Genomic DNA, 22,226 nt, shown 5'->3' on the forward strand with positions numbered 1-22,226 from the left:
CCTCATTTACCATGGAAAGACTGGGAATATGGCAGAATATAAACAACAGAATATAAACAAGTGAAATGTTGGTATAGGGACATAGTAGAGTCGCAATTCAACGGCTCAGACACGAGATGTATGTGCCAGGGTCTACCGGCAATTACGGACTACAAAAAGAAAACCAGCCACTTCACGGACACCAACGTCTTGCTTCCAGACAAACTAAACACCTTCTTTGCCCGCTTTGAGGATAATACAGTGCCACCGACACGGCCCGCTACCAAGGACTACCGGACCCCCTTCTCCACTGCCGACGTGAGTAAGACATTTAAACGTTTTAATCGTCGCAAGGCTGCTGGCCCATGCGGCATCCCTCAGAGCATGCGCAGACCAGCTGGTTGGTGTGTTTATGGACATATTCAATCGCTCCCCATCCCAGTCTGCTATCCACACATGCTTCAAGATGGCCACCATTGTTGCTGTACCCAAGAAGGAAAAGATAACTGAACTAAATGACTATCACCCCGTAGCACTCACTTTTGTCATCATGAAGTGCTTTGAGAAACTAGTCAAGGATCATATCACCTCCACCTTACCCCCCACCCTAGACCCACTTCAGTTTTGCATACCGCCCCAACAGGTCCAGAGACGATGCAATTGCCATCACACTGCTCACCGCCATATTTCCATCTGGAAAAGAGGAATAGCTATGTAAGAATGCTGTTCATTGACTACAGCTCAGCATTCAACACCATAGTACCATCCAAGCTCATTAAGCTTGAGGCCCTGGGTCTCAGTCCCACCCTGTGCAATTGGGTCCTGGACTTCCAGACGGGCTGCCCCCAGGTGGTGAAGGTAGGAAACACCATTCCCATTTTGTTGATCATTAACACTGACGCCCCACAATGGTGCGTGCTCAACCACATGTACTCCCTTTTCACCCATGACTGCGTGGCCATGCACGCCTCCAACTCGATCATCAAGTTTGTAGACTACACAACAGTAGTAGGCTTGATTACCAACAACAATGAGACAGCCTATAGGAAGGAGGTGGGGGCATGCACAATTGAGAGCATCCTGTCGGGCTGTATCACCGCCTGGTACGGCAACTGCACCACCCACAAACGCAAGTCTCCCCAGAGGGTGGTACGGTCTGCACAACGCATCACTGGGGGTAAACTACGTGCCCTCCAGGACACCTATAGCACCCGATGTCACAGGAAGGCCTAAAAGATCATCAAGGGTAACAGCCACCCGAGCCACTGCCTGTTCACCCCGCTACCATCCAGAAGGCGAGGTCAGTACAGGTGCATCAAAGCTGGGACCGAGAGACTGAAGCTGTAACACAGAGAGGCTGCTGCCTACACACAGACTTGAATCATTGGCCATTTTAATAGATGTATCGCTGGTCACTTTAAATAATGTCACTTTGATAATGTTTACATATCTTACATTACTCATCTCATATGTATATACTGTATTTTATACCATCCATTGCATCTTGCCTATGCTGCTCGGTCATCGCTCATCCATATATTTATATGTACATATTCTTGTTCCATCCCTTTTAGATTTGTGTGTTTTAGGTAGTTGTTGTGGAATTGTTAGATTACTTGTTAGATATTACTGCACTGTCGGAACTAGAAGCACAAACATTTCAAATCAAAGTTTGTCACTTGCGACGAATTTCACCTTACAGTGAAATGCTTACTTACAGGCTCTAACCAATAGTGCAAAAAATGTATTAGGTGAACAATAGGTAGGTAAAGAAATAAAAACTGTTGAGAAGCCTTTTTGTCCTAGACTTGGCACTCCGGTACCGCTTGCCATGCGGTAGTAGAGAGAACAGTCTATGTCTGGGGTCTTATGACAATTTTTAGGGCCTTTCTCTCACACCACCTGGTGTAGAGGTCCTGGATGGCAGGCAGCTTAGCCCCAGTGATGTACTGGGCCGTACCCACTACCCTCAGTAGTGCCTTGCGGTCGGAGGCCGAGCAATTGCTTGGGTTTCTGGGATAATGGTGTTGATGTGAGCCATTAAAGCACTTCATGGCTATGGACGTGAGTGCTACGGGTCTGTAGTCATTTAGGCAGTTTGCCTTTTTGTTCTTGGGCACAGGGACTATGGTGTTCTGCTTGAAACATGTTTGTATTACAGACTCATTCAGGGACATGTTGAAAATGTCAGTGAAGACACCTGCCAGTTGGTCAGTACATGCCCGGAGCACACGTCCTGGTAATCCATCTGTCCCCGCAGCCTTGTGTATCTTGACCTGTTTAAAGGTCTTAGTCACGTCAGCTACGGAGAGCATGATCACACAGTCGTCCAGAACAGCTGATGCTCTCATGCATGCCTCAGTGTTGCTTGCCTCGAAGCGAACATAAAGGGATTTAGCTCATCTTGTAGGCTGGTGTCACTGGGCAGCTCGCGGCTGTGCTTCCCTTTTGTAGTCTGTAATAGTTTGCAAGCCCTGCCACATAAGACGAGCATCTGAGCCAGTGTAGTATGGTTCAATCTTAGCCCTGTATTGACGCTTTGCCTGTTTGATGGTTCGTTGCAGGGTATAGCAGTATTTCTTGTAAGCGTCCGGGTTAGAGTACCGCACCTTGAAAGCGCCAGCTCTACCCTTTAGCTCAGTGCGAATGTTGCCTGTAATCCATGGCTTCTGGTTGGGGTATGTACGTATAGTCAATGTGGGGACGACGTCCTCGATGCACTTATTGATAAAGCCAGTGGCTGATATGGTGTACTCCTCAATGCCATCGGAAGAATCCCGGAACATGTTCCAGTCTGTGATAGCGAAACAGTTCTGTAGTTTAGCATCTGCTTCATCTGACCACTTTTTTATAGACCGAGTCACTGGTGCTTCCTGCTTTAATTTAATTTCGCTACACTCGCATTAACATCTGCTAACCATGTGTATGTGACCATGATTTGATTTAGTTGGCAGCGTTTGTAGACCATGCTCCGGCACAGTATCATATTATGTTTTGTAATGTTACAAAAAAAATACATTTTTGACTGGACTGATGTGTCTAGAGGTCACTGATTTCCTCCACTTTCTCTCCACTCTCTGCTCCCTCAGGCTCCCCAGCCTCAGGCCTCCATGCAGAGGGGTCTCTCCAGCTCGGCGAGGGGCGTCCTCTCCAACTTCGCCCAGGCATCCCAGCTCTCCGTGGCCAGTGGCCTGCTGGGGATGACGGGGAAGCAGCGCTGCGGAGGAGGAGGTGGCAGCAGTAGTGGTGGCGGTGGCAGCAGTCGGATCCAGCATGATGGCCGTCGCCAGATCTACAACATCCCCGGTGGGTTTTTGAGAACCCCTTATGGTAACACTTCAATTAGGCCTAAAGCCTGCAGATACAGTGCCTTCAGATTTTTTCCACATTTTGTTGTTGTACAAAGTGGGATTGAAATTGATTTAATTGCATTTACTTTGTCAAAAAATACAAAGTGGAATAAAAACTCTTAAATATGAAAAATAAAACACTAATATATCTTGATTAGGTAAGCAATACATGTTAGAATCACCTTTGGCAGTGATTACAGCTGTGGGGCTTTATCGGTCAATCTCAAAGAGCTTTGCACTACTGGATTGTACAATGTTTGCACTTTATACTTTTACAAATTTTTCAATCTCTGTTAAGTTGGTTGTTGTTCATCGCTAGACAGCCATTTTCAATTCTTAACATAGATTTTCAAGCAGATTTAAGTCTGACTGTAACTAGCCCACTCAGGAACATTCAACGTCGTCTTGGTAAGCAACTCCAGTGTATTTGGCCTTGTGTTTTAGGTTATTGTCAAGCTGAAAGGTGAATTTGTCTCCCAATGTCTGGTGAAAAGCAGACTGAACCAGGTTTTCCTTTAGGGTTTTGCCTGCGCTTAGCTCTATTTAGTTTATTTTTATCCAAAAAAACTCCCTAGTCCTTGCTGATGGCAAGCATACCCAAAACATGATCCAGCCACCACAATGCTTGAAAATATGAAAAGTGGTCCTCAGGGGTGTGTTGGATTTGCCCCAAACATAACGTTTTCTATTCAGGACATAAAGTTAATTTCTTTGCCATATTTTTTGCTGTTTTACTTTAGTGCCTTATTGCAAACAAGATACATTTTCTGGAATATTTGTACTCTGTACAGGCTTTTTTTTACAGGCTTCTTTTCATTGTCAATTAGGTTAATATTGTGGAATAACTACAATGTTGTTGATCCATCCTCAGTTTTCTCCTATCACAGCCGTTAAACTGTAACTATTTTAAAGTCACCATTGGCCTCATGTTGAAATCCCTGAGCCGTTTCCTGCCTCTCCAGCAACTGAGTTAGGAACGACGCCTGTAGCTTTATAGTGACTGTGTGTATTGATACACCATCCAAAGTGTAATTAATAAGTTCTCCATGTTTGAAAGGGTAGTCAGTGTCTGCTTTGTTTTATTTTTACCCATCTACCAATAGGTGCCCTTCTTTGCGAGGCATTAGAAAGTCTCCCTGGTCTTTGTGGTTGAATCTGTGTTTAAAATGTACTGCTCGACTGAGGGACCTTTAAAATGATCTGTATGTGTGGGGTACAGAGAGGAGGTAGTCATTAAAAAATATTTATAAACGCTGTTATTGCACACAGAGTTAGTCCATGCAACTTATTTGTGATTTGTTAAGCAATGTTTTACTCCTGAACTTATTCAGGCTTGCCATAACAAAGTGGTTGAATAATTATTGACATTAGTAAACAATTCTAAAAACATAATTTAACTTTGACATTATGAGGTATTGTGTGTAGGCCAGTGACAAACATCTAAATATAACCAATTTTATATTCAGGCTGTAACACAAGAAAATGTGGAAAAAGTCAAGGGGTGTGAATACTTTCTGAAGGCACTGTATAATGCTATTACATGTATGTATGTGTGTGTGTGTGTGTGAAATATATAGAAGTAACAGTCATGTTTGGAAACCTACTCATTCCAGGGTTTTTCTTTATTTTGACTATTTTCTACATTGTATAATAATAGTGAAGACATCAATACTATTAAATATCACATATAGAATCATGTAATAATCAAAAAGTGTTAAACAAATCTAAATATATTTTATATTTGAGATTCCTTTGCCTTGATGACAGTTTGTACACTCTTGGCGTTCTCTCAACCATCTTCATAAGTTAGTCACTTGGAATGCCTTTCAATTAACAGGTGTGCCTTGTTAAAAGTTCACTTGTGGTATTTCTTTCCTTCTTAATGCGTTTGAGGCAATCAGTTGTGTTGTGACAAGGTAAAGTTGGTATACAGAAGATAGCCCTATTTGGTAAAAGACCAAGTCCATATTATGGAAAGAACATCTTAAATAAGCAAAGAGAAATGACAGTCTATCATTACTTTAAGACATGAATAGTCAATATGGAGAATTTTTTAAGTCGCAAAAACCATCAAGCACTATGATGAAACTGGCTCTCATGAGGACCACCACATGAAAGGAAGACCCAGAGTTACCTCTGCTGCAGAGGATGTTCATTAGAGTTACCAGCCTCAGAAATTGCAGCCCAAATAAATGCTTCACAAAGTTCAAGTAACAGACACATCTCAACATCAACTGTTCAGAGGAGACTGCGTGAATCAGGCCTTCATGGTCGAATTGCTGCAAAGAAACCACTACTAAATGACACCAAAATGAAGAAGAGACTTTCCCTTTGTCCAAGAAACATGAGCAATGGACATTAGACTGGTGGAAATCTGTCCTTTGGTCTGAGTCCAAATTTGAGAATTTTGGTTCCAACCGCTGTATCTTTGTGAGACGTAGAGTAGGTGAACAGATGATCTCTGCGTGTGTGGTTCCCACCGTGAAGCTTGGAGGAGGAGGTGTGATTGTGTGGGGGTGCTTTGCTGGTGACACTGTTAGTGATTTATTTAGAATTCAAGGCACACTTAACCAGCATGGCTACCACACCATTCTACAGCTATACACCATCCCATCTGATTTGCGCTTAGTCCCACTATCATTTGTTTTTCAACAAGACAATGACCCAACACACCTCCAGGCTATGTAAGGGCTTTTTGACCAAGAAGGAGAGTGATGGAGTGCTGTTTCAGATGACCTGGCCTCCACAATCACAGGACCTCAACCCATTTGAGATGGTTTGGGATGAGTTAGACCTCAGAGTGAAGGAAAAGCAGCCAACAAGTGCTCAGCATACATATCCTTCAAGAAAGCATTCCAGGTGAAGCATTGGGAAAGCATTCCAGGTGAAGCATTGGGAAAGCATTCCAGGTGAAGCTGGTTGACAGAATACCAAGAGTGTGCAAAGCTCTCATCAAGTCAAAGGGTGGCTACTTTGAAGAATCCCAAATGTAAAATGTATTTTGATTTGTTTAAAACTTTTTTGGTTGCTACATGATTCCATATGTGTTATTTCATAATTTTGATGTCTGTTACTCTACAATGTAGAAAATAGTAAAAAGAAAGAAAACCCCTTGAATGATTAGATGTGTCCAATCTTTTGACTGGTGCTGTGTGTATAAATACAGTACCAGTCAAATGTTTGGACACACCTAATCATTCAAGGGTTTTTCTTTACTTTTACTTTTTTCTACATTGTAGAAGAAGCTGCAATGCTGCCTAAAAACCCAGCAGCATTGCAGTTTTGACACAAACCTGTGCACCTGAACTTACCCCCGTTCAAAGGCACTTCAATCTTTTGTCTTGCCCATTCACCCTCTGAATGGCACACATACACAATACATGTCTCTCTTGTCTGAAGGCTTAAAAATCCTTCTTTAACCTGTCTCCTCCCCTTCATCTACACTGATTTTAAGTGGATTTAGCAAGTGACATCAATAAGGGATCATAGCTTTCACCTGGTCAGTCTGTCATGGAAAAAGCATGTGTCCTTAATGTTTTGTACACTCAGTGTATAAATGGTTGTGGGATCGATTTCTCCAAGGGACCAGTATAATGTGTAAGGCTCAAAATAAGTTTTGTCTTTCTATGTAGCACATTTTAAACATCTTCCAAATGGCTGTTTTAAATTCAGTCAGGATCATTATGAGATGATGAGATGATAATATGGGGGTCGTACCTGCTTATGACAGGTCTTACAATGCATTATAATGCATTATACCTGAAGGTGATGCCCAATGTTGAGCATTCAAAGAAAGCGTAAGAGTGATACATTTTTCACAAAGATGGCCATACTGAGAGCATTAATTAATGAATTATTGAAATAATAATTGTCATACCTTATGATTGTCTAACAAACTCTGAAATCTCTGGTGAGGTGGACAGCAGGGTTGGGATTAATTCAACAAATTACATTCTAATTAAACTCCCTGTCCCTGTAAACTCAATTCAAATTCCAGGTTAGTCTTTGAATTCAGAGAAGATTCCATCCCTCCAAGTTCCAATGTTAGGTTATAAAAAAAAAAAATATGTAATTGCCAATTCAATATTATCCACAACAATTCCACAAATTCCAATTAAATTCCCTCAGGCTGTTAGGCTGAACATGTCATTGTTCAGACAGTGTAGTTATACTGGACATAAAAATGCAACTTTAAATAATTTAAAAACAAATCCTGCTGTCAATTTTTGATACTAAGTGCATTAACTGTGAAATGTACAGATCTTCAATTAAATTTTTTTCTTTTTACAATTCCAATTCAAAACACACTAATTACAATTCAATCATAATTCCATAACTTGAAGTTTGTTAACTTTAATTGAATTCAATGTAAATTCTCTGCTTCATGAGTAAAATTGAGTATTACATTTTGAATTTCAAATTAAATTGGAATTGACCCCAACCCAGGTGGACAAAACAGACACAGCCACATATTTAAATATGTTGCGGGTACAAAGTTTTTTTTTGAATGTGTTCCTCTTTCTTCCTCATTCTTTTTCCTCTCTCTCTCTTTCTGTCCTTTTTTAACTTCCCTTTCCTTGTTCATTCTCTCAACTGCTTGTTTGAACTCTGTCTCTTTCTCTCCTTCTCTATTATTCTTGATCTCTTTCTCCTTTTCTGTCAGGATTGAACATTGCATACCTGAACCAAGGAGGGGTTGGGGCCCACAAGGGCTCCAGCTTAGCTGACCGCCAGAGGGAGTACCTGTTGGACATGATCCCGCCACGCTCCATATCGCAGTCCATCAACGGACAGAAATGAACCCCGCCCTTTACCCCCACCTTCCCAATCCTCTCCCCAAGGGCCACCTTCTCCCCCCCCCCCCCCGCCGCCATGCCCTCACAAAAAAAAGACCACCTCCCCCCACCCTATTGCATGCAGTGCCTGTCCGTGTGCCTACCTAAACTAACCCATGAGAAACGACACAATCAGCCTGAGAAACGACACAATCAGCCAGACAAAAGACAACCAAACTGTCAGTGCATCTTCTCGACTTTCTTACTATAGCAAAATGATTTAGGAGACTCAAATAATTTGTACTACTATTATTGCCGCTGTTACTATTATTATTATGATAACTGTTACCGCTTCAGTTACTATTACTCTTATTAAGATTTTTTATTGTTATGCTATGTAGAGCGCCTTTCAGTTCATACCTTTACTTTTATTTATTTGGGGGGGGGGGGGGGGCGGCGACTATTGCAGGGTTGCTTTCGGATTTCATTGTTTTTCTTTTGGCATAATTGTATTTTACTTACTCCCCTTCTACACTCCATATGTATGGTTATTTTAGTTTTCAAAATGTTTAAAGCCACCTTCTGTTATGGATTGGATTCTTGTGAAGTTTCAACGCGGCAAAAGAGATGGACATATCGCTATGTAAGAGGGCGATCATGTGGAATGAACCGGATCTAACTGGACACTGGTCCAAATGACTGACTGCCCTGCTTTGAGTCGACCAGCAAAGATGACGGATCATAACCAGGAAGCACTATTCATATTTTTATTTGACACAGTATTAATGGAAGCGAGAAAATCCAGAAAGTGCGCGCTATGGAGCAGATAGATTTTTTTTAAATCTATGAACTAAGCACAGGAAAGTCCACCGGTGTTTGCGGTGAGAAAAAAATACCTGCCATGTCACCGGTGGAGGCCATGGCCTGCATAGAGAAGGAGCGTGGCAGCCATTTTGGACTGTGGCGTATCGTCCCATCTCGCTTCTTGGCACAGGCCTGAAAATGGGGTCATGAAACCTGCCCCCAAGATTCTCCATTGCCCCTCAATGCCTTCACTTATAGAGTATGCAGAGACTACAAACCTTTCTAAACCCAACTGTTCCTTGTGGTACCGCGAGGGAAATGGCGAGGACTCGAGTAGGAGGTGGCAGTGGCATGTTATTTGTTTTCTTGTTGTTGTAGGGTTTCTTGATTTGTCGTTGTTTTTATTTGCGCCGTCTCCTGTAGAAAAGGCTGCGTATCTGTGAGGTACTTGCCCCAGGAGACGATAATGATCAAAAATAGTGAACAGATTGAAACTATTCAAATATCTATATGGATTATGTATTGATGGCTAGCTTGAGAGAAAGGAGACTGAAATGGATTTATCTAGAAAATGGGATAGATGGATCAATCATCGTGTTCAGGCAATGCACACGAGATGCCTCATTCTCGAGGAGCACTTTTCTTATTATGAATAAAATGAAAATAAAAGGTTAAAAATGTTACAATTCCCAGGTACCCCAAGGTGCGGATGTCATCCGATTGTCTTCGGGAGAGAGACCATTGTCCAGAGTGTTCATGTGGACTGTATCAGACGACATTCAATGGGTTAACCCTCTTTATCTTTTCAATGATTTGAACAGTTTTGTTAACGCTGGCACTGACACCAAATTGTTTTTATCCTTTTTATTTTTTTTGCCCCCCGTTGTCCTTTGGGGCATCGGTCATACAAGCATGGTCTCTCACACCTGTCAACACTCTTTTACCACTGCCACACACATTTCACCAGCAGCACTTTCTATGTTTGTCTTTTCGGTTTGGTTTTGAAGTCAAGTTTGCTACACGTCATACAATACATTAAAGCAGTGTTCAGTAAATGTGCAGTATTACTCCGAGAGAGGTAGACCAGCAGATCTTCAATTAGTTTGGGGTTTGTCTGGTTGGCAGAGGAGATACGTTTTTACATGTGTGTCCGTGTAGAAGCTATAGGGGGTTTATGGCTAGTCTTGGGAAGATCAGACAGGGCTTTTAGTTTGTGCTAGGTTCAGCGTCACAGTTTTCAGTCTTTCAGGCTTTTAGAGGATTGTTGCATTATTTACTGCTATAACCTATCTTTGCAATTTCACCTCTCACTGTATCAGGGGTTTAGGTCAACCGTTGAACGACATTAAACATTAGCCCCTGAAGGCCATTGGATCAACAGCGTATTATGTCCGTTTTTGGTCAAATAGGTTATTGAATAAAGGGTTAGGGCACATCACCATCCCAATGGTCATAGAGAGTCTTAAGTAAAGCCAAAGGATCAACGAAGACCCTGCAATAATATTGGCACTTAAAAATGTCTCACCTGTATTGTTCACTGGCCTCAAGAAAGAGTTTGGGGTTTTTCACCCTCTTATGCACTGACAACCTGTATGGTGTGGTTGTGAGATTATGACCAACACTGTTAGAGTGGAAGCTATGAGGAGCTGAACCAAACAAGATGGATTCTTTGAAATGGGGTAATCTGCTGATTTGGATCAATCTCAGGATAGTTAACACTACTATCACTGGGTGTGTGCAGTTTAGCAGGCCTGACATGACAGGCTTACATTTAGTCCTACGGCAGAGTAGTCTGAAAATTGGATACAAGCTCTACCCACTGGATACACAGATTTGGTGTGTCAAGTGCACTCATGCAGTGGCCTATGAAATCTCAAGTTCCCATTTCCTAGTTCTTGTAAGTTATTTATACTGAACATACACCAAGTCATTATGAAACTACCTTGGGTTTGATTGGCAGGTGCAATATGTAGATGTGAATGGAAGTTTACATTCAGAAGAGAAAGTTTTTTTGTTGCTTATACTATTGTCAATCAATACCTTCTTTTGTGGTTGGTTACTATAGGATGTCATTTGAAAAAAAGTTTGTCGGTACATTTTCTTTCCCACCCCATCATATATTTGATTTGACTCGTTTTATTCTATGTCCTTTTGCTACAAAGCTGGACTGTATATTGAAGATCCTTTCTCTCTCTTGCAGACTGTAATAGATGAATCCACACACCTTGGTAATTTCAACCACAATCTTTTATTTTTATGTCAAATGTTTTAGGGTTTTTAAATGTCATTCTTCTATTTCTGATGTCTCAATTCAGTTATTTTTTTTGTTTTGTTTGTAATGTTTTAAGTTTTCAAGAAAAAAATCTAAAAAATTATCAAACATTTTATTGACTGAAATAAAAATGACACGATATTTGCTAGGTCAGAAGTAATAATGACTTATTGTACATAAGCTTTTTTTCTCCCTTAAAAAAAAAAATGGTATATTGTGTAGAAAAGCAAACAAGAAGCCATGGATATAGTGAAGCTTGCCATTTCGTTTTGTGATCACTGTATTATTGTGTAACAAATGTGCAAAATGTATGGGATTCTCTTATTATTATTTTTTACACATTTTCTCCCTGGATGTCTTTTTTTGTTGTAGTGAGTAGGGTTTGCCGGAAAAGTGGTCATTGTTCTGACGGAGTTAGATCCATTCCACAGGCTTTGAGCGTGAAGAATGTCAAGTTCACGTATGTTTGTTGTATGTTCTATTAGAAACTCAACGCTGTTCAGTGTATTTCTTACTTTGGTTGAGCTCATGCAGACTTCATTTGTGAGGACGTGGCATGGGTCAAAGCGCTGACGGACAGTACTACCCCGGGATAGTCAACAAATCCACAGATCTCTCTGTGTTTTGTTGATTTCAATTTCTGTACTGAACTACAGGGCTACCCATGTCTGAAATGACAAGTTTAAAAAAAAATACATTTCCTTTGCTTTCTTCCATATTTCTATGAATATGAAAATGTGACATTTTGTAATGCTCATGCTTTCCATTGGAACATATAAGTTGTCTAAAAAAAAATTACAAAATAAAATAAAAAGTATTTGTTTTTAATCGAGTGTGCCAGAAGCTGTTGGAGATGAGTGAAATATTGCCCTCGTCACCATTTTTGTTCTGGTCAACATCTGTTTTGGGGGATTTTCATGGAGTTATCAAACTGACAATACTATATTGACTGCCATATAAGTGAGTTAAATAATAATGGGGTTGTGTCTAAAACCTTTTAAGGCAGATAAAGCTGCCCATCAGGACAGTGTTAGTTATGGGGTTTACTAATCGTGATGTCATTCTGATGGAGGACTGATCACATTTCCTGGCTACACAAATGTATTATTTTATTGGTATAATTTCATTTACTCTTGGCATTTTAGTTATTGTTGGAAATACAGGTAACTTTTTGAAGGGGAGGGAGGGGGGATTTATTGCAAATCATTTTCTAAATTTGATGTGAATATGCTGAAAGCTTTTCTTTTTATACATATAAAATTAACTGCAATTCCTCAGTTTGAACATTGCATAATGTTGATGTTGTATATTACATTTGTGAGAAAAAAATGACATTGATAATGACTCAATCTGTATCAATTGAATGGACATTGGGGAATGGGTGAAAAGATTAAAATGAATTTTGATCCTATAAAAAAAGCCCTTTTGTTTTATTTTGATTTCAAATGTAAATCCTGACCTTTTGCACATACTTGATATTTAACTGTCTTCAAAAAAAAAAAAAAAAAAAATGAAAGAATATTGATGCTGTTTGAAAACTGCCAGTTGGTTAATAATGATTATGCATTGACAGAAAAAAATAAGCTAATTTTGGAGGAAATAACTTTGTAATATTTATCTCTTGCAAGCTATGTTTAATAAAGGATGGAACGATTTACTTCTGTAGTGTGACTTGTGCTCTGTTAAAGGAAATAACCCCAGTATTTCCTGTGAAGTCACTATAGGGGTAGATGTGAAATGTAAAGTAATTATTTGGCATTGTATACCATTTAAGAGTCTAACCTTTTCAGCATAACAAGCACAAAGCTAACCGGCAACTCTAAAATTCACTCCGAACTAAACACCACACCCTCATTTTCTCAAACAATCATAAATCATTGTACGTAACATTGGCAAATAACAAAAGATGCTAGGAATAATAGCGCCATTAGGTGGCAGCACTGGCCGAGCTATTTTGGGGCGAATGAGAAGAGCATCAATGTCTTGTGAGCTGTTTTCCCTTATTACCCAGACAGAAGAATTAATTAATGAACAATTACTACATTTTTTCTATGATATGGCTCACCACAACTACTCAAAAACACTAACACTTTTTTTCAGGGGAAATTGTATCATGGTAGATTGAATTGGAAACGATCATTCCATATCAGTACTTGAGAGTAGGGCGGAACAATTCCTCACAGAATATGTTTCATGAGACATTCAAGGCCGACGGAACACACGTTTACTCCAGTTGAAAACATCCGGCAGTCTGCACGTGTGGATTTATTCCTAAAATGTTGGATGTTCTACAGTATAAGCTACATGTGTCAAGAGGAAAAGCAGCATATGTATTATTAGCCTGCAGTTTATTAAAAGGCTCAACCTGCAAGCTTAATCGTTAGCTTCATCGCTATCAAACCATTTAGGTAACGTTAAGTGGAAACAATACCATGCCAGAATGATCCTTAGCGGCGAAATATAGATAGCTAGCTTGAATGCCAGCCAATACTAATGTTAGCTAGCTGGCTATACAACAACCACAATGCTGCACTGTAGAGGTCACTGGATGGTAGTTAAAATATCACGGCGAGCTAGCTAGATATTTTGCCTGCTAAAAAATGTGATGTAATCATGTGTGAAATTAATTCTCGAGAACTCAGGCCCATACAGCAGTCAATAGGGAAAGGGTGAAATGCAATAGCTACTGTAACTAGCTTTTCTATTCTGTATGGACTCCCATGTGGTTATTGAGTGCTAGCTACCTGACTAGTTACTAGCAATCTATAAACAAAGGTAAATTGGGGCCAAAGTGTTGGGAGCCCTGTCTCAAATGCTAGTTAGCTATCCATAATACTGACTGCTATGTGCATTTGTGTTTGTTAGGCTACGTCTATAGTTTACAGTTTTCTTTCATGCATTTAGCTACAGACTCATCACCATGGCTGGAAGAGGCAGGGGTCGTGGAAGGGGTCAGATGACCTTCAACCTGGAGGATTTGGGCATAGGAAGGGGAGACAGCCTGCCCCCCACCACCTTTAAGCCCTCACCCCTCTTCCCTGTGAGTGTGCACATGGAGTCAGGGCTTGTAACATAGCCTAGACTTACCTTGCCGCTGTTGCTTATAGTGCTCTTGTCTTGAGCGTCACAAAATTAAAATAATTACAGTTATCTAATATTACTAGTAATGTAATGGATACATGTTTTGTTTTTCTCTTAGAGGCAATTTTTCTCTCCGAGGTACAATATCATTTGTATGGACACTGACTGGTTTAGACACACAATATTGCATACCATCCTCTAACTGGGTTGCAGTATTTTGAAATACTGTTTAGTAATTTAAATGTACTAATGTCTTTACTTAGTGCTATTGTTGTGACGCTATAACAACCCAGCCTCTTGATCTGTTCCCCCTCCCTAACCTCAGCCCATGCCAGTCCAGCCTGTGCCCCTGCAGACAGGAGAGGAGGTGGAGTACATGCTGGCTCTGAAACAGGAGCTGAGGGCCGCCAACAAGACCCTGCCCTTCTACATCAGACGGGCCGCTCCCAAAAGAGGTAAGCCAGCACACACAGGATTGAAGGCAGAGTTAGCGATGCACAAAGTAAACGGCAATATCAGGCCAATTTCTGCAAACAAGTAAGGGCATTGAAGCGTGAGGCTCTGCCATTTTGGTCCCATAGCTATCACGTTATAGCTATTGTCTTGCATCGTGCTCATCTGCGGTGCTGCTCGTTGCAATGTCATATTGCCGAGTCTCATTTTAAGGGGTGGAGAAATCGTAGAATGTTATTAACCGTGATTGAGCTAAGTTCCAAAGTCATATGGTTAATGTTATTTGTAAACTTTTAAAGAAAATTGCAAGTTTTTGTTGTGTCATTTGTCGCGCGTGAAATAATTTTGTAAGTCCCTTTAGGTAGCCAATTGATCAGCTGTCCATGTAAACCGGATTGTAAGGGCAAAGCATGTAAATGTTTAAATCAATCTATTATATTGTCAGAGTATTCACAATAATCGGGTTATTGAATGCATGTAAAAGTACCCAGTTATGATGGATGTTAATGTATGTCAGACAAATGGTATAGAAGGTTTTGTAATGGAGTGTCATACTTGTTTTCCTTTGCTGCTATTATATGAATAGGACGTTGTTAGTTGTAATTATGCTGTTGTTTCCATTGTAGATGTTGATCGCTACTCTGATAAGTACCAGAGTGGAGAGCCCAAGGACAGTGCCATCGAGTGGAGCCCAGGTGAGTAATGATGGGCTGGTTTGTGGAAATACTAGGGGTTAGAATTTGCACCCAACTGATCACAGAACAGTTGTCTCTTTCATTAACTATTTAGTTCTCTGTACCACTTTCCTGCTGCTTGTAGTCTTCAGCGGCAACACCTAGCTAGGCTGAGTCTGTCCCTTTCCTGGCGTTTTCTTTTGATGCAGTGTTGGTATATGTGCAGCAGATGGTGCCAGACAAGTCCCTTTCTGGTTTGAATTTGTCCGATTTTTTATCTTGTGCTGTGGTGTCATTATTCCTTATACTGTGAATAAGATCCATTATGGTGTGTTTTTTGTGATGTGTATTTTTCTGTGTTAACATGTTTCTCTTTTTCTATGGTTCTGTTTCAGACTGGAGCAGATTACCTAAAGAGCTTTGCATTAAAGTGAGGAAGCCTCTGGCTAAAAGTGAGTACTTTGTCTGAAAGGCCTTGAGATTTGTGTGTGGAATTCAAACTTTGTGGACGCCATGTATTGTTTTCAATTGAGAATTTATTTTCCCCCAGATAATACTCAATAAGTGAACTTTTTCAACATATTTTCTTAGCTACTTACTTTGGCCTTTGAATTCCTCGCGAAACACTTTTGAACCGCTTCCCACCCCTTTCTGTCAAGGGCTGTAACCAGGGTTTTAGTGAGGTCGGTTAAAAAAAACCTGTTGAAATGGGTTCTCAACTTGGCTGCTGTAGGTTCGTTCACCTTAGTCGTTCTACAAACACATCGCCTATTAGTTTTATAATTGTAATGTGATGTGAGAAATTGTTCACACTGACATGTAGCGTCAGGGACGAAATGGAAAACCTATGGCATTTTAGGGCCATGTGAGGATGTTCATATTCAAACATCATCATTTTTGTAAGTTCTTATCTTGTTTGATAAGATAAGTACATATTTTCTGAGGCCCAAGTATAGGAAGCACTGTAGTAACTTCTCTCTCTGCTTGCTTCCTCTCTCTCCTCTGCTACCCCCTGCATGAATACAGTGCATTCGGAGTCTGGAGTCTGAATACTTTCCGAATGCACTGTATATACTGAGTATAGCTGGATGTCCTTTGGGTAGTTGACCATTCTTGATACACACAGGAAACAGTTGAGTGTGAAAAACCCAGCAGCGTTGCAGTTCTTGACACAAACCAGTGCACCCGACACCTACTACCATACCCCGTTCAAAGACACTTTAATCTTTTGTCTTGCCCATTCACCCTCTGGATGGCACACACACACAATCCATGTTTCAATTGTTCCAAGGCTTAAAAATCCTTCTTTAACCCTTCTCCTCCCCTTCATCTACATGGATTGAAGTGGATTTAACAAGTGACATCAATAAGGGATCATAGCTTTCACCTGGTCAGTCTATGTTTATTGTTTTGTATACTTAGAGTGTAAAAAGTTAAATACTTTCCAAAGTGTGTGTGTGTGTATTAGAGGTCGACCGATTATGATTGTTCGATACCGATTATTGGATGCCCATTAAAAAGCCGATACTGATTAATCGGCAGATTTTTTGAAAAGTTTATTTATTTATTTGTAATTATGACAATTACAACAATACTGAATGTACACTTTTATTTTCACTTAATATAATACATCAATCAAATCAATTTAGCCTCAAATAAATAATGAAACATGTTCAATTTGGTTTAAATAATGCAAAAGCAAAGTGTTGGAGAAGAAAGTAAAAGTGCAATTTGTGCTATGTAAGAAAGCTAACGTTTCAGTTCCTTGCTTAGAACATGAGAACATATGAAAGCTGGTGGTTCCTTTTAACATGAGTCTTCAATATTCTCAGGTAAGAAGTTTTAGGTTATAGTTATTATAGGAATTATAGGACTATTTGTCTCTACCATTTGTATTTCATCATCAACCATGTGTAGTTAACTAGTGATTATGTTAAGATTGATTGTTTTTTATAAGATACGTTTAATGCTAGCTAGCAACTTACCTTGGCTCCTTGCTGCACTCGCATAACAGGTAGTCAGCCTGCCACGCAGTCTCATTGCACTCCACCGATTTTTATGAAAACTTGAAATCGGCCCTAATTAATCGGCCATTACGATTAATCGTAATTAACCTCTAATATATATACACAGTTGAAGTCGGAAGTTTACATACACCTTAGCCAAATACACGTAAACTCTGTTTTTCACAATTCCTGACATTTAATCCGAGTAGAAATTCCCTGTCTTAGGTCAGTTAGGATCACCACTTTTTTTAAGAAATGTGAATTGTCAGAATAATAATAGAGAGAATGATTTAATGATTTCATTAATTTAATTAATTAATTGTTTATTTCTTTCATCACATTCCCAGTGGGTCAGAAGTTTACATACACTCAATTAGTATTTTGTAGCATTGCCTTTAAATTGTTTAACTCAAGTCAAATGTTTCGGGTAGCCTTCCACAAGTTTCCACAATAAGTTGGGTGAATTTTGGCCCATTCCTCCTGACAGAGCTGGTATAACTGAGTCAGGTTTGTAGGCCTCCTTGCTTGCACACGCTTTTTCAGTTCAGCCCACAAATATTCTATAGGATTGAGGTCAGGGCTTTGTGATGGTCACTCCATCACAAAGCTTTGTTGTCCTTAAGCCATTTTGCCACAACTTTGGAAGTATGCTTGTCCATTTGGAAGACCCATTTGCGACCAAGCTTTAACTTCCTGACTGATGTCTTGAGATGTTGCTTCAATGTATCCACATAATATTCCTCCCTCATGATGTCATCTATTTTGTGAAGTCCACCAGTCCCTCCTGCAGCAAAGCACCCCCACAACATGGTGCTTCCACCCCCGTGCTTCACGGTCGGGATGGTGTTCTTTGGCTTGCAAGCTTCCCCCTTTTTCCTCCAAACATAAGGATGGTCATTATGGCCAAACAGTGTATATACTGTGTATGTAATATATATGTACATGTGTATATAGATGTAGATACATTTATTCACGAGGTCCTGACCTCTGTGTTCTCATATGTTGTTACGGCCATACTTCTGTCTTGTGCCATTTGTTGCCATGTCTGTTCTCCTTTTTTATCTACTTACTTTTCCGTTCTTCTCTTCTAGGACATCCACCCCAAGTTAAACAGCCAAAGAAACCTCCTGTGGGAAAAGAGGAGATTCTCACCAAGCTGGAGGTTGGATACTACAGAAATTACTAACCTTTCTTCGAAAGACTAGAGATCATACATTTATTCCTTTTAGTTACTCCTAATTGAGGGAGATTTGCATATACCCTGCTCTGGTTTTGATGTTTTGTGGAAATTCCCACTCTTCAGACTCTCGAAAAGAAAGAAGAGGCGGTGAACTCTGAGGAAGAGGAAGACGGGGAGAAAAAGAAGACGAACGAGGAAGAAGAACAGCCAGAGGAAGAGGACTACGAGGAAGACTTTGAAGAGGTAAGGGGTATTGGCGACTGATGTGGCCCATTTACGTTTTGTAACCTGATTGTTATGGTCAGGGTTTTAGGTGTAAAAAAATAGTTGAAATGCCAGTTGAGATAATGGGCGGCAAGTAACACTGATGCTAACAACACTCATTTATCATAATAGATACTCAAACGCTATTCACTAAATATAGAAGTGCATAAACGGTGTTTACGGTGTGTTTAGGTTTCTTAAAATCCACACCTTCTCATCAGAGGTCCATTAGCTGGTAATAGCCGTATTTTGGTGGTTAAACCCCCCCCCCCCCATAAAAGCCAAAAATAAAAACATTGTCAGACGCATTGTCCAGCAGAAAATATCCTGATGAAAATACACATCTTCTATAAGTCACTTTGGCTATGCATGGAGATTGGTTCAGGTTGTCTTTCAATCATCAGTCGATTATTCCTGTCTGTCTTGAGCTCGTGCTCTTGCTTGCAAACTTGGCCACATTTTATCAACTGGATCCGGCCTTCAGTTCCCCGTGCCATTGAGTTTGTGACAGACACGGCTGTATTTACTCAGGCCGTAAGGGTTCTATGATGTTTAGCGAGATTCACCTCTCCAAATGAGGACTCACTGAAATGTCATGCAAGTTCACAAAGGGGGAGTATTTTGATGAAGTAAGATGCCTTCCTCTAATGTATGGTTGAATAGCTATGTCATACATGCTAAAAACAGAGCAAATTAAACTAGCTAGCTACTATACCAAGAAGGTACAGACAATTAGAAAAATGAAGCGACACTGAAACAGAATGTTGACAAGCCAGCGGGACCGAGGGAGAAGTGCATAGAGCCATTGTTCCCTTGGTAGGCTATCATTACTCCTTGCATAGCTCACTATTAATTGCAACCGACTCGATTCCATATGTGGTGTCATTTGGCAGTGGGGCACCCTTGCAAATTCAAATCTGGTCTTACAGTGGGTCTCACAAGTTTTTCCTAATGGAAACGCTGCTTCTCATCTGCGTTCCAGGATACCGACTACATCATGTCTTACTTTGACAACGGAGAGGAGTTTGGAGGGGACAGCGACGACAACATGGACGAAGCTACTTACTGAGAGACCGTGCGAGTGCTGATAACACCAAATAGACTAGAAGAGGAGGCCTTAAGTAATCGTCCCCGTGGACGCAGTTACAGTATTTGAATTACTTGTGGAGTCACTGGCCATGGTAACAGACATTGAAGGCCTGCTGCTATTCAGCCATGACAGGTATAGTCTAAAACATGGAAAGAACAATATGCTGCTGTCTGATAACCTAGGTCCAGGACATGGAAGGTGGTGACTGTTGTTGGAAACAGTTGCTCAATGTAGATGTCTAGAGCAAATACTCAGACTTGTTGTATGTGGTGGTTTAAAGTCCCAAAGACACTAACTAGTCATGCTGACTGTTCCCCTTTCTTCAGCTATGTTGAGGTAGTAATGGGAGCTGATTTATTTACAGGCCATTGTGGCCTTTTATAACTTTAATAATAGATTTTAGGGTTTTAATTAACAGATAATGTGCAATTGTAGTGATAGTGTTTTTAGAGTAACGGCATGTTTTAGAGAAAGGTAATTTAGCTTTTACAATTCCTTGGTGTAACAATCTTTTTTTTAGGTGTATACGACAATCAAAGTTTTTAATTACAGTTTTCCATGTCTTAGCTAATCGAAAAATGACCTTTTGTTCATTTTAAATATTTTATTTCTGTAATGTGACATTTCTGTTATGCGAGTTGAACATTTGAAAGTGTTGAATTTGATTCTCTAAATACATTTTAAAGAACCCGAGCAAATAGTTGTGTTTTGTATCAACCAGCAGATGGCATATTACTCCAAGGTAAATCAAGGGGCGGTTTATGTTCACTGTGTGTAGTTGGTAGGTTATGCAGCTAACAAAAAAAAAGGTTATTCACCATTGCCAAGTAAAAGGCAATTTATAGTGGTGAGCTCCCAGAATGTTTTTTTTCTTCTTCTATTTCTACCCTTGAAATAGTGTGATCCTCCATTTCATTGAACAGGGTTTAACATTGTTGCCGTCAGCAGTGAAAAGAAAACCCTAAGGGCAGAAAGTTTCCATTGCGTGACTAGTTTTGAAAAAAGGGCATTGTTTATTTGTTTACTCCCAAGTCTTCTGCTCTCTTACCATTGGATTTTGAGAAATTCTCTATCCAAAACAACATCAATAACACTTAAACGGGGTGCCAGGTAGCCTCAAGGTTAAAGCGTTGGGCCAGTAACTTAAAGGTTGTTAGAATCCCAAAGCTGACAAGTTGAAGAATCTGTCGCTGTGCCCTTAAGCAAGGCACTTACCACTAATTGCTCTTGGGACGCTAGACAATGGTGACCCTGGCTGTGACCCAACTTCCTGCAGGTGTCTCAGGGGGAGTTTCTGTTACATACTTATGCGTAACAGGACAAGTATAAGCCGTCCCCTCAAATAATAATAATTATTATAAAAAACAATGCACAGTCTGTTTACTACTCATTTAATCATAATTTATAGATCGGCAGGTAAGGGTGCTGTTGAGCGGCTAAATGTGCTTTACCATTTGGCCATCAGATTTGCCACCAATGCTCCTTATAGGACACATCACTGCACTCCTCTGTAAACTGGTCATCTCTGTATACCCGTCGCAAGACCCATTGGTTGATACTTATTTATAAAACTCTCTTAGGCCTCACTCCCCCCTATCTGAGATGTCTACTGCAGCCCTCATCCTCCACATACAACACCCGTTCTGCCAGTCACATTCTGTTAAAGGTCCCCAAAGCACACACATCCCTAGGTCCGCTCCTCTTTTCAGTTCGCTGCAACTGCAGCTAGCGACTGGAACGAGCTGCAACAAACACTCAAACTGGAGAGTTTTATCTCAATCTCTTCATTCAAAGACTCAATCATGAACACTCTTACTGACAGTTGTGGCTGCTTTGCGTGATGTATTGTTGTCTCTACCTTTTTGTGCTGTTGTCTGTCCCCAATCATGTTTGTACCATGTTTTGTGCTGCCACCATGTTGTGTTGCTACCATGCCGTTGTCATGTGTTGCTGCCTTGCTATTTTGTTGTCTCTCTTTATGTAGTGTTGTGAAATGTTTTGTCCAATATTTATATATATATATATATATTTTTTTTTATCCCAGCCCCCGTCCCTGCAGGAGGCCTTTTGGTAGGCCGTTATTGTAAATACGAATCTGTTCTTAACTGACTTGCCTAGTTAAATAAAGGCAGACAAGTGGGTTGAGACCTTGTGTGATTCATAATCATCCTCACACAGATCTGACGTGATCCAGACGAGCCTACTGCGGCTGCACTCCATCTCCTCTCCTGCTGGGTGTACATCAAGGAGGTATACCAAATGCCAAAGATATTCTTTGGTATTTTTGTTTGAGCCATA

The 22,226-nt window shown here is 40.4% G+C and overlaps 2 protein-coding genes across 3 annotated transcripts in view; both read left to right on the plus strand.

The window, feature by feature from the left end:
• Positions 1 to 12,599, plus strand: part of LOC109907415 (transcriptional repressor p66-beta) — a 46,031-nt gene extending 33,432 nt beyond the window's left edge. The window contains exons 10-11 of one of the 2 annotated variants that reach the window (XM_020505363.2): positions 3,069 to 3,285; positions 7,993 to 12,599. In XM_020505363.2, the coding sequence (XP_020360952.1) occupies positions 3,069 to 3,285; positions 7,993 to 8,129 (354 nt within the window). In that variant the 3' untranslated portion in view covers positions 8,130 to 12,599. Of the gene's footprint in view, positions 1 to 3,068; positions 3,310 to 7,992 lie in introns of both variants that reach the window. The other variant, XM_020505362.2, reaches the window with a different exon arrangement.
• A 767-nt stretch (positions 12,600 to 13,366) lies between these two features.
• On the plus strand, positions 13,367 to 20,621 carry LOC109907419 (DNA-directed RNA polymerase III subunit RPC7-like). Its single transcript, XM_020505378.2, has 8 exons — positions 13,367 to 13,588; positions 14,085 to 14,220; positions 14,587 to 14,716; positions 15,341 to 15,409; positions 15,784 to 15,840; positions 18,486 to 18,556; positions 18,698 to 18,817; positions 19,821 to 20,621. The coding sequence occupies exons 2-8, from the start codon at positions 14,101 to 14,103 to the stop codon at positions 19,905 to 19,907; spliced, it is 654 nt and encodes a 217-aa protein (XP_020360967.1). The 5' UTR covers positions 13,367 to 13,588; positions 14,085 to 14,100; the 3' UTR covers positions 19,908 to 20,621.
• Positions 20,622 to 22,226: the final 1,605 nt, after the last annotated feature.

Source organism: Oncorhynchus kisutch, linkage group LG17 (assembly GCF_002021735.2).
Source record: "Oncorhynchus kisutch isolate 150728-3 linkage group LG17, Okis_V2, whole genome shotgun sequence".
NCBI lineage: Eukaryota > Metazoa > Chordata > Actinopteri > Salmoniformes > Salmonidae > Oncorhynchus > Oncorhynchus kisutch.